The following is a 13266-nucleotide window of genomic DNA, read 5'->3' as shown; positions in this document are numbered from 1 at the left end:
CAAATTGAGTGAAATAAAATGGAATTAATCGACATTTCTTATGGAATTGAAGACGACGAGGTAAAAATTATATTAAATGATGAAATTAGCAATATAAAAACGTTTTGCTTTTATGAATTAGAACAGAATTATAATAGAGATAGCTATAGAGATTTTTTAAAGCTTGTGCTAGTTTTTGTAAAAAAATTGCTATTTTAAATCTCCCTCCGTGAACAAGTTAAGTGTTAGATTTTCAAAAAAATGATATTTTATGATAACATAATTATAACAAAATAGAAAAGGTGTTTTAAAAAGATGGAATTTAATTTACCCTCTTGAATCTCGTTAAGAGACTGAACACTTTTATATTCACTACTTCATGACAAACTCTTATTTTTTTTTACATTGTCACATTTTTTTACAATTCTTAACTAATATTGTGAAAATAATTCAATATCAAGAACTATTCATTAATTAAGTAAATACAAAAGAATCCAAAAATAGAGCTCTCTACAGAGTGATTATTTTATTATAACTCACTCAATTACTTACAGAAACCTTTTTTTCATCGAAGATATTTATGATACTGATGTTTAACATACTTTTGTTCTAAATTGCTTTGACTCGTCACCACCTTATTTAATTTTGACATAGTGATATGTTAGATAGATGTTATATTATTATAGTATTTATATGTTAATTATTAAAAATTTAAATGATAAATTTACTGACTTTTGTTATTATTAGAAACGCTTAATTTCCTTAACTGTTATTTTATCTATGAATAATACATTTTTACAATCATGTGTCGATTTTTTAGTATTTTGAAATATGACTATATAATAATTTAGTATATTTTAGTTAAATATCCGTAACATTTAGATTCTTAGTAAAATGAAAATTTAATAATTCGGGTAACATAATGTTTTCGTAAAAATCAATAAGTTTTTGTTCCATATTATCGTTCCAAAATTTGTCATCTCGAAGAATTTTACAATAAACAATACCTAAACACGTAAAAAAATAGCATTTTATAGTAAAAATATTTTTGAATCAAATTGTAAAGTGATTTAATTATATAAAATAGTACTAAAATTGTTTCCAGTTTTCCTGATTACAGAGACTTTTAACAACTCGTTTATACAAAACGAGGTCTATACTAGACCAAAAAATTTGTCATAGGTTTGATTTTTATATGAAAATTAAATCATTAAAGAAATTACATTGTCGCGGTCGGTTGTAAAACAGTTATCGTAATAGCAAATCATAATTTAATGTATATAAAAAAATTAATTGATCGTGTTAGATTATATCATAATGAATTTATTTTTAGTACCTTTTGGTGTCCAAATAATTAAATAACAATACTGTCTCTTTGAAATGTGCAGTTCTCCTTGTATTTGATAAAAAGTAACAGAACTACGTTTTAGTATAAGTTCTTTATTCTCATTGTAATATAGATATTTTATCACTTTATCTTTAATAGCTTTTTCGGGAGTAAAATATTGGGCATTAACTGGACATTTTATTTCAACAATGCCATCATCTCCAATTATACCATCTGGTTTTGCTGTTAAATAGTTAATGTTTTTATCAATAAATGCACTGCACGGTTCAATCTTTACGTCCATTTTCTTCTCAAAATGTTGTATTGCTTTCAGCTCATTAACTATGCCATATTGCTCAACATAACTATATATATAAATCAACAATAGCATAAAACTGGAAATTATTATCTTCACAAAACTAAAATATTTAAAAATAACTATTGTATAACTTATTATTACTTACTGGATATTATTTTTGGTATTACTTGATTTTTCATTATAAACGTGCAATGTCCTTTTCAAGAATGAATCTTTGTTTTTTGTTTGATTAAATGAACAAGCACAGTAAAAACGAGAAGATGTTAGACGTTTATTACGTAGTTTTTCCCAGATATCTTTATTAACGAAATGTATTTCATTTTTCTTAAATAATTCATCGTCATAGTTATTTAATTTTAAACTTTGTAGAAAAACTTTTTTAATATTTTCGAAGTCTTCATCGATAACATCTTCCTTTTGATTAGCTGCTCCATTATTCGTTATATGAAAATTAAAATAAAGGAAAACGAAATGAAATAATAGTTAAGGTGTAAATGATGAGATCAACTAAAAGAAAGTATAAATATATTTTTAAAAATATTAGGTACACAGAACGGGATGAGTTGACGTTTTTTACGTACGTGCAATTCAGCAAAAGGTACGGGGGGGCTGACGTGTCATATTGTGTACGTTTGTATATGTCACATCAGTTATGCCACTGACACCCTGCAAAAGTTTTATAATTATGTCTGCAGCCGTCGAATGGACTGTTAATTTAGAAGATGACAACGTACGCCGCCACTTTCGACTTATTTCCACCAACACAGCAACCACCACCTTTGTAACGGTAACGCTGTTGGACCGATCCCTGCGATGTGTAGCGATTAATGACAATTCATTCGCGCTCGTTTGTTTGGTTGTATCAAGTGTATTGAAATCATTTGTTTCTTTTGGTCAATATCGCGTTTTCGCCGCAATTATAAAGTGAACGATTTATCAAGCCAGAAATACAGTATTCATGTCTATCCGACACGCCAGCGTATGTTACCAGTGTTGGTGTGTCGTGTCATATATGTTACTATAACATCCAAACGGTCCGTAATTGGATAAATATTTAAGAATTAGTTATTTAAAAAATCATAGAATCCACATAGAATAAGTGTTATATTAAAAATAATATTTTATTTTTTAATTTATATATTTTATATTTTTGATTTTCTTCTTGGTTGTTTTTTTAACGGAAATATTACCTTGTCATTATTTATTCATGTGTTGTTATTAAATTACTTAGTGCTCAATACCAAATATTATTCCTTTCCTTCTATACAGGGTTGTCCTTATTTTTCGAATTTCGGAATTTCTCTTGGGACACCCCTCCTGTATTTTAGTATAAAAAAATAATACTCTGAAAATTTAAGATCATTTGGAATAATTAAAAACTTCGTTTAGTCGTCGGTAATCTATACATAAACGAAAAGTCCCGTCCTTCTTCTTGGCCAGCACGATTGTATTTATAAGCAATTATCAGTTTTACATACGATTTATGCACCTGTGAGTCGAGTAAAGCTGTGCCTTAGCCAGTTTCGAATTCTAACTCGACTACTGGAGTAGTAATTCTACGCGGGCATTTTCGTTGGCCATTACTCGGGTGGTTGACGGTTCGAACGGGTGGGAACTAGTTCTTAACCGTGATACGGGTTTGCCCACTGACAGCGTTAACTGCCATTAGTCAACTTGTTCGGTCGACTGACACCCTCTCCCCCACTGTACCCGAAAAAATTTCGAACACCTGACTCGCGCTATTGTCGGTCGGCAGTGTGTTCGAACTCCTATATCCTGATTACATCTGAATTTACATGCAATTATCGTCACGGGGTTGGCGGTGCGTCCGCGTTTGTATAATCCACTTGCTGTTGGGCCGCTGGTTGCGCCGTATGCCGCGGAGGTAGTTCCGCTGACTGTCGGGACGCTGGTGGAGCGTACCGAGGAGCTGCGGTCTTGTCTAAGTCGTGCGCTATCTCACGTAGATTGGCGAAAGACGTTGGGTGCATTAACCGTATTATAGCGTGGTAATCGTCCCGTTAAAGCTCCGTTAACTGTCGCTCAAGTTGTTATTCAGGGTAACCCACAGCGAACTCGCGCGGCCAAACGTTGTTTATGAATAATAAATTCGGTTAACGTTTGTCGGGGGCCCTGTCACGTCGTTTTTAAGTCCGTCTTGAGCGTCATCCGGATATCGATATTTTCGAACTCCTCGAGTAATTCGGACCTAAATTCTGTTCATTCAGAAACGGGACGACTATGTTAAGCCACGCATTTGGGTCCCTTGGATCCTCTTCGTTTCTCCCATAATATTCAGGCAAGCAGGCGCGTACGGTGCGTAGGTCGTAGTAAGGTACCAATACAGACCGCGAGTTGCGAGTAGGTGATAAATCATTAAAAGACCGACGACCGTCGGTTGTGTTGAATTGCCCCTCCCGTGGTTGGCGCGTAAACGAAAAATCGGTCGGCTCGTTCTCATATGTATGAGTGTGCTGATAATGTACGTCCTGTCATTCCGTGCTACACATCCGTGGTAGCGACGCGCGTGACGCTTGTACGTACGACCGTTTCAGGTTGCGAGCTCCTTGTGCTTCGATGTCTGCGAGAAGCTCGTGAAGTGTCGCGTCAGGTCCGTCGCTCCCAATGGACCGAATGTAACGCGATGAGCGTCCGATCGTCGACTAACGTTTTGTTCGACGTAAACTTGACGAATAGTCGGTTGTGCAGCAACATGTGGGGACGGCAGCATATTTTGACTGATTCGCTCAAGCATGTTTGAAATCTGTCGCTGTTCCATTGACATACGCGACAGCGACCTTTCTAATTCAGTCATCCGTGCCTTGATCCGCGCGTTATTCGAGATGTCGCGAATGTTCTGTAGGATCGACCCGACTTGTTCTGTCGCGTGCGCTATCGAGCGGGCAACGTATACGTCTTAAACGTACGGCGCGCCTAGCTGTCCGCTTGCGCGCGTAATTTCCCCCGGTTGTTCGCCATCAGATTCGTCGTCTGATGTGCGTAGCGCGAGGTTCACTGGATGTTTCTCCGGTAAAGGCGCTTCGCCGGACCGCTAATTGTTCGAGTCGAGTTCGCTGACACGGTCTATGGAGTTGTCCGGAATTTCGAACGACGTACGGGTTGGTAGAATTTCAGTAGCTGGATTCCTCCCTTCGCTACGTAGGTTTTCCTCTAGCATAATTAGCATGTTGGGTTTCGTCGCGTAACATGGTAGCTGTCTAACCAATTCATTTGTGCTAATAACTTCCCCGACTAGGCCAGTCAACGAAGGAGTTATTTTGGCGAATGACGGAAAAAATTCCCAACCAAATTTTTTTTTTTTTAAAGTTGAATTAAGATATGTATAATATGTACAGACTAAAAATCCTCATCGATTGGACTTGAACTTTTTTTTTACAGCCTCACAAAAGTTCAAAAATATGAGCTTTTTAAATTTTCTCAAAAAATATTTGGAGGATTTCTCCACTATAAAGTTATTTGACAAATGTATAAAACAAAATTTTGTTCCATTTTCTTAATCATTTTCCCATTCTAAATTTTGATAGAATATATCTTCAACAAAAGAACAATTTTCTTTATCTTCAATCTTTATTTCTATTGAATTTGTACGCCATTGATTTTTGCAATGTTCACATATAACAGAACATTTAAGCCCTGTTTTTCGTTAGCCACAATTTTTACCAGCTTCAGCACCTGACTAAAGACCGTTTTATGACAATTATCTTTATTATTAGCAGGAATCCCGATGGCCATTGACATAATATAATTGTTGTTTGGGAATGTACAATTTATCGTTTAGTTGGGTTTAAATAATATAGCGTCAAATCAATTGCCAACTCTATCGGATGTATCTTAATATGCACTAGACTATAATGATACTATAAATAAATACACAATTAAAAAAGCTCATATTTTTGAACTTTTGCGAGGCTGTAAAAAAAAAATTTCAAGTTCAATCGATTAGAATTTTTAGTATGTCATTATACATATCTTAATTCAACTTTAAAAAAAAAAAAAATTTGGTTGGGAATTTTTTCCGCCAATTTTCCTTTGTTGACTGGCCTAGACATATTTACCGTGAATATTATGTTTATTTACAAACCCAAATTTGATTATTACAAATAATCAAATGTATGCAACGTTAATAGCGGATATAAACAATATCTCCGTATACGGTCAAATTTGCTACTGCAGTAGAAAACAAGTATTATTATTATTGCTATTGTTGTTATAAAGTACCGCGATAAGATGGTACGGGGCCACCGTATATGATATGGCACCGAGTGGACAATAATAATAACGGTGACCTGGAAATCGGACACATTGACAAGGTCAGACGAAAATATACTATTTTTATGTACCAAAAGACTGTAACTATCGGCCCAAAATTCACTTTTTGTCAATTTCAATAAGGTCTTTATAACAAACTGTAACCAACACTTTTCAACGACAATACTTACGACGGATTGTATTAGATAAACTACTCTGACTTTATTTTTACGAAAAATTTTCCAGAGACCAGGCTAAATCTAATCCCACTAATACGTAACCGTAAATAACACAGGTAAAAATTCACTGCTGTTACCAGTAAAACAAATAAGATTTGTAATCTTTTGACGTATCATTGAAAGAAATCGGTTTGGTGAGATCTGAGAAAAAGTGGTAACAGACACACAAAAAAAAAAAAAACACATCATAGTAAAATTAATAACTTCTCAGATTCGCATCGAAGCTAAAAGAAAACAGAACCAAAAAGGATCCACCAGTAAAGGCATACGTCGGAAACGAAACAGAACGCATATCAATAAAATCTATTCGGCGGCTGCCTTGTCACGGTGTCAAGGGCGGGGAGACACCCGATAATAACCGATTGTCATATTGATAGATAGACGGCTGATATTATGAGTGACACGAGCACACGGCAGCCTCGAAAGTAACGTGGTGCCGTGTCAAAGTGAATGAGCTCTTCAAGATTAACCTGGGGAAGTTATGTTTGGAGATCAGAAAGAAATTTTTAGCACTCCGTGAATGTTTAAAAATGTTGGCATGTCTTGATAAATTATTCGCCATCGCCATGTGCATAATTTTTATCCAGAGATCGTTTTATGTGTGCGTAACACAATTTTGTTTTTATTTTATGTTACGTCAAAAGAAAATACAAAAAATACTGTAATTCAAATTTTAATTTAATGATTGTAAAGTTTTCTTTTGTATAACTGTTATGATAAATAGTAATTAGTTGGTTATTATGAAGTATAAGTTTGAATATATATTTGTATTTGTAGTTATATTGTTAAGGCACTAAGATATTATATTATAGGATATGTTTTTCTAATATCTATTGTTTTATGGTACTGAATCTATAGTATATTTGATTTCTATATATAAAGTATAATTTGTTCATTGGAGATTGACATAATAATGAATTTCTGGATCCAACAACTATTAACATTAATTGAAAATAAGACAATGTTATTATCAAATTTTTAGTTATCAACTTATTATCATTTTCATTAGCACCTAATAAAAATTTGCATTAAGGTATTAGATTCTAAAACATTAATTCAAATTTAAATTTATATTCCATTATTTAAAATTCTATATAATAGTAACTAATTTCAACCTATAACGTCATAACAGAATTTTATTAATGATTTTGATACCAAAGATAGTATTATTATTGAAATATTAATAATAATATTTAAATAACAACAAGTAACAAATATCTACAATCAATTTTACTATTCACTTTTTATGAATTTTACTCATTTTAATAATTAAACGTTTTTTATTTTTCGATTTTTCTACGTTATTTTTTTTTTCTTACTGATTCTGAAATAACACTTTTTTTTGCAAAACACATATTGTGCCAGACTATGCTGGGCACAATAAGTGTTTTAAGTACTGCATTCGGAGTATGTGATCTATCCGTAATGACAATGTGAAGTGTTCTGGGTCTGAAGCAGAGCCCACCGAGATGGATCCTATTAATTCCTATAAAAATGAAATTTGTTGCAAGTGTCATTTGCAATATATATTTTTACGTTTATAAAAACTTTTTACACAAATATACGAGAAAGCATTTTAAATTAAAAATTTTAAAAATACATCATCTTGATTACCTTTGCTAATAAGTGTATGAGAAATTTTGTTCATGTTTGTTATACAAGGAATAGATGTCTTTGACATTAAGNATTTTGTTCATGTTTGTTATACAAGGAATAGATGTCTTTGACATTAAGTTTTTCACATGAAGATTGAAATTTTTTTTATTTAAAAATTTATTAATTTTTTCTTGAAAAATATATAATTCATTTGTTTTTTTACAATTTTCGCAAAATCCATTCATGGAAGAGAGTAATACTGAGTTATCTAGGTATTCTAAACTGAATTTAATTGTATCCTTCATTTGTCTTTTGAGTCTAGCTAAGTCAATAAGTCGTTTTGCAAAATTATATTGCCAAGGATTAACAACAAACTTGCCATAAATAAAAAATGAAATCATCCTTACTGCGTAAAAAGATGCATGTAGAAAACTTATTTTAAAAGTATGATTAGGATTTAAATTTTTTATCCTTATATCGTTTTTTAACACTTCTAAAATTTGAAGACATAAAAATGTGTGAAAACACTCTAAAGACTCTAATTCTTTTTTTAATTTGTTTAAGCTTGATTCTTTTTTTTGACTACATTCGTAATTGTCTTCACAAGATCTTGATAACAACTTAATGTCATCTTTATTTATAAAAGAATGTTTAATAAATCTTTGATTTTTTTCACAGACAAATGATTTGATATCATTATTAATAGTAATTATAACTTGTAAAAATGAATCGTCAAATATTGTGTCGTAATCCGGTGGCTGAAATCAATTTGTAAGTTATCGTCAAAAATAAAAGTAATGATAATAAAACAAGCAGAGTAAAGTTTTAATTGAATTTCAAAGAAGGCACATCTGAGAGATTTTTTTGAGTCTATAGTTTAATTTGAATTTCAAAATGGCAGATCTGAGAGATTTGAGAGTCAAAATTTATCGTATATTTTTTCGGTAAATAATTTGTTCACATATTAGTTAAGAATTAGTTAATGTAAAAAAAAAAATAGCATTTTTATCTAATTTTTGTCATGACGTAGTCAACATAAAAGTGTTAAATCTCTTAACGGGATTGATACGAGGAAATTAAATTCCTTCTTTTTTAAACTCCATGTCTATTTTTTTATTATTATGTTATTAAAAACAATCGAATTAACTTCTGTATAGAACATTAAAGACTTTTGAAATCGATTTTATCAAGCCATATTATTTGATCATTTAAAAAAGACAATAATTATCATTTAGATATTTGATGTAAAGACATTAATAATTGTTTTTCAATTTTATTATTATTTTGCTCATTTAAAGTTTTTATGATTTTATAAATTAAATATTTTGTAACGATACTCCTGTTCGAGACGAGGTTCCTCGTCTGATCAGCGCTTATTCGTCGGTAAGGGTTCCAAATTCTAGGTCTTACTTTATTATGACCATAATTTTGCAAATATTGGCGTATATAAATAAATTAATTTGACGAAATAAAAATTGATTTTAAATTTTCAGCATTTAGACCACTCCACTATGCCTTAAATAATATTTTATTTTACTCAAATTAATTTTTAATTCCATGGTTTTTATTTATATATAAAACTTTGAAAGTAATTTTTATTTAATTGTTTTAAATTTGATATTTATATTCTAATGTTTATTAACAATCCTTCATAAGTTATTAAAAATAATTATTCTATTCCCACTTCAATTCAAATTAAATATTTTGGTTTTACCCTTGACAGTAAACATTACTGATTTCACCATATCCATTTTAAAATAATAACTGTAAACCAGTGTTAAAAAATCAATCTGAATAATTCGATTAATTCAATTTTTTTTCAATAAACACTTTATGTTTATTTCTTTTTTCGATGAACTTGGTTTTTAAATCGGACCATTTTCCTTTATGAAGGGGGCGTTAAAAACATTAAATATACGAGTAAAAAATAGAATTTATTCAACTTAAATTTTGAAAATGTTTCAGAAATACTCCGAGCTTTAATATATGCCAATTAAATCTTATGTTAAATACTATATGTTTCAAAAAAAAATTTGTCTCGACACATATTCTTTAATGAAGCAATAAACGCTGAATTGAATCAAAAATGTAATATTTATTTAAAAATCAAAGTTTATTGTGTTAATATTTTGATTTTTAAAATTGCCAAAACTTTTTAAAAATGAACAAAGCAATGTAATTTTTTTATATTGAAACCTTAGTTTTTTCATTTGTTTTACATACAGATCAATAAATTAAAAATCTGACTTTTACTTATCCACAGGGTGTATTTAAAATAGAATCTTTTGCACACAAGTTAAAATTTTTCAACTTATTGTCAGCTTTTAACATATGTAAGACTTATGTTACGTACTTAAAATTAAAAAAAAAAAAAATTTGTCCAGAAGAACATTTTCTATGTGCGGTTGTTTACAGCATGCTATTTTTGTATTCAAATTTATTTATTTTTTGTTCATATTAAAAATACATACAAGAGTTTGTCATAATAAGTATTGAAGCCAAGGATTTTTATACATATATAAATTTAAACTTATTTTGAATATTTTGACTCCACTAAGTTAAGAAAAACGTCTTTCAGTTTTTGAACTAGCTTAATTTTCATACTATTTTTAATTGCTATAATGAATATTTATTCACATATTGCACTTATAAATCATAATAGTTGTAATCGTGATTTAAATAAATACATAGTATTTAATTTGGTTATTGGAAATAATCCAAGAATTCATTTTAAAAATTAATCACTATCTACAGATTTGCATCGAAGGGTTTCTTGTGATAGTAATTTTAATCACTATCTTATATCTTCTATACTTATCCACACTGTGCCATGACTCCACTTAGCTAATGTTTCTATTCTTATAATGGAAACAAACGTTAACTAATATTCTTTCAATACATCAGCGCCGGAACTTATTGCGCCACCAGGTATAAATATTTTTGAATCTTGTTTTGGCCAGGCTAAAGGAAGCTTTAAAAAGTATTGATATCGATCTCTCAATAAAATATTCTCTCTTAAAAAGATACTTTTTCAATAAAAATGTACTAAAGGTACATTATTAAAATTATATTTATAATAAAAATACAGAGTGTATAGAATCTTATACATATAAAATAGATTTGTTACACAATCTCCTATTGTTGTGAACTGGCTTTTTGCTGCCTAATTGTAATTGTGTAATTTAATAGTATATATATTAATCTTACTCCTATTTTACTTAACTATTCCTACTATTATACTCCTATAAAATCTCCTATTTTTAAAATAAAATCGTTTTTCTTAGCAGTCATATTGACTATATAACTTGTAGTACTTTTCACACTACACGTTGTATAAGCCTGTGAAACAGAATAAAATTAAACATCAACGTTTTATTGTTTCAAATACCATTATGTTACTTAGGTTATAAAGTAATAACCAGTAACAAACCATTAAGATAAATTAAAACCCATTTTTATTTATATTATTACGCATTTTATACTCTTACATATTCTGCTATATATCACCACATATTATATTATTCTACTATTATACTACCATATTTTCTTTTATACCATTTTTTTAACTCTTCTGTTTTATCTTTTATGGTTTATTTCGATAATTTGATATTATCTCAAAAATTTAAGTTAATNTCGATAAATTGATATTATCTCAAAAATTTAAGTTAATAGAAAAAAACTAATTGCTAATTTTAAATTAAATTAAAAATTTAGTAAGTGGTTTAAATGCTGAATATTCAAAAAAATATTCTGTTTCATCAAATTATTATTTGTATTCACGCCAATATTTGGAAAGCCATGGGCTTATAAGACAATAGATTAATATAATAACGAATGATTTAATATTTAGAACACGTACTGGAGAATAAGCGCAATACTTGGGTTAATTATGGAATTTGGATCATTATTATTTTAGCAGGACCCTCACATACACACATCATAATATCTTTGTATTACTGTCCATTTTCATATTTTCATATTATCAGAATATATTTTTATTTATGTTTGTATATTCTGTAGTTCGGATGAACTCAAAACATTTTAGAATCTTCTAATTTGCAAAGAAAATTTAAATGTTAAAATATTTAAAATTATTTTTGTACATACTTGTATTTCTGGGCTAGCATTTGAGTTGAAAAATATTTGTGCTGATATAAGAATAACGTAAAGACACGTTATCAAATTAAATGCATTACAACGATTTTTAATCATTCTTTTAGTTTTTTAAAAATACTTAATAGTATATATTGAAGTTTTATAAAACAACTTTCTGAACAAATTCCTGCATATATAACTTCAATTAATCTCTTACAAAAAAACTTATTTATAAATTGTAATTTTAAATTTTACTAATAACATAATACTTTGATTTATTCCAACCTTATTTAATTAAATAAATTGAAATCGTTTATAGTGCTATTTTTAACAAATTAAGTATGTGTTTTTAGATTATTAAAAAATACATCGCCCAAATAAAATGTGTTTTATGTTCATAATGAAAAATAAAACTATAAGGAAATAAATTTAAAAGTTTACATTTACCAAAAAAAAAAAAACAAAAAAATTATGTTGGTGTGTCATAAGTATAAATGAAAGCAATCAAAATATAACTATCCAGGTAACAGCAACAATTAAATAACGAATTTCTGATTAAGGTCCACAGTTAAATTTTTTCGAATTACCAAAATTTAACGAACATACCAGTTATGTTAATTAAATCGTAAATACTGAATATTTCAGTAAAAACTGTGTTGACACATCCATAGTTTTATTCTGTGAAAAAGATTAACATGATATAGGTTCAGAAATATTTTTAAAATTAATGTGTGAGAGACAATTACATTTTGTATCACAATGTCCTAATATACAACAAAAGACGCAATTTGACTAGATAGTATCAGGTCCGACGTCTTGCTCGCCTAGTTCTGACAGCAGTATATTTATTAAAAATATTATGCAAATACTTTATTTAGAAAATAAAATTTCTCAATTTTGCGGCTAGACGAAGTCATAGATAGTAAAGTATATTCAGTCAACAAGAAGCTGTGTAAAAAACATTTCTATCAAAATTTTAAGCGTGATAAAGAAGGGCGAGTTATGTTGACATTCAAGGACGCAACATTCAAAAACTATTAATACTAATATTAATATTATAGAATTTTTAAAACAAATTGATTGAAAATTGTTAAATACGTATGTATTTCACTGGGTTTTTGGTGATGTTTTGAGTAAAAATTATTATTACCTGATAATAATAATTTATTATATTATTGAATACCTGTGTAGCCTATTGAAGTCAATAGAATTAAATCAAATGATGTTAACGTTTTTTTTTTATTGTCAAACTCATTGTTTGGATACTAAAAGAAATCAACGGTTATAGTTAGGTATAGAAATACTCTAATATTTATAACATATAATAAAATATAATATATATATATACAGGATGTTCAGTAAGTCAGGAAACGGGTTTCTATTGTTCTCATTGTTACAAACAATGAGAACAACAGAAACCCGTTTCCTGACTTACTGAACAC

At 29.3% G+C, this 13266-nt stretch overlaps 2 protein-coding genes across 2 annotated transcripts in view; both read right to left on the bottom strand.

Moving 5' to 3' along the window:
* The window catches only part of LOC126896997 (uncharacterized), a 192619-nt gene that overhangs the window by 87509 nt on the left and 91844 nt on the right, over window positions 1-13266 (bottom strand). The window contains exon 2 of the mRNA XM_050670315.1: window positions 8105-8487. Within this exon, the coding sequence (XP_050526272.1) occupies window positions 8105-8487 (383 nt within the window). The remainder of the gene's footprint in view (window positions 1-8104; window positions 8488-13266) is intronic.
* Window positions 721-7817, bottom strand: LOC126897013 (uncharacterized). The gene is made up of 4 exons (XM_050670351.1): window positions 7748-7817; window positions 1771-2050; window positions 1316-1671; window positions 721-986 (listed from the first exon to the last, which is right to left on the bottom strand). The coding sequence occupies exons 1-4, from the start codon at window positions 7812-7814 to the stop codon at window positions 841-843; spliced, it is 849 nt and encodes a 282-aa protein (XP_050526308.1). The 5' UTR covers window positions 7815-7817; the 3' UTR covers window positions 721-840.

The sequence above is a fragment of the Daktulosphaira vitifoliae genome, unplaced genomic scaffold (genome assembly GCF_025091365.1).
Source record: "Daktulosphaira vitifoliae isolate Bord-2020 unplaced genomic scaffold, ASM2509136v1 Scaffold_1, whole genome shotgun sequence".
Taxonomy (NCBI): domain Eukaryota; kingdom Metazoa; phylum Arthropoda; class Insecta; order Hemiptera; family Phylloxeridae; genus Daktulosphaira; species Daktulosphaira vitifoliae.
The sequence above is the reverse complement of the archived record's forward strand: the minus strand, read 5'-3'. Positions and strand labels throughout refer to the sequence as shown.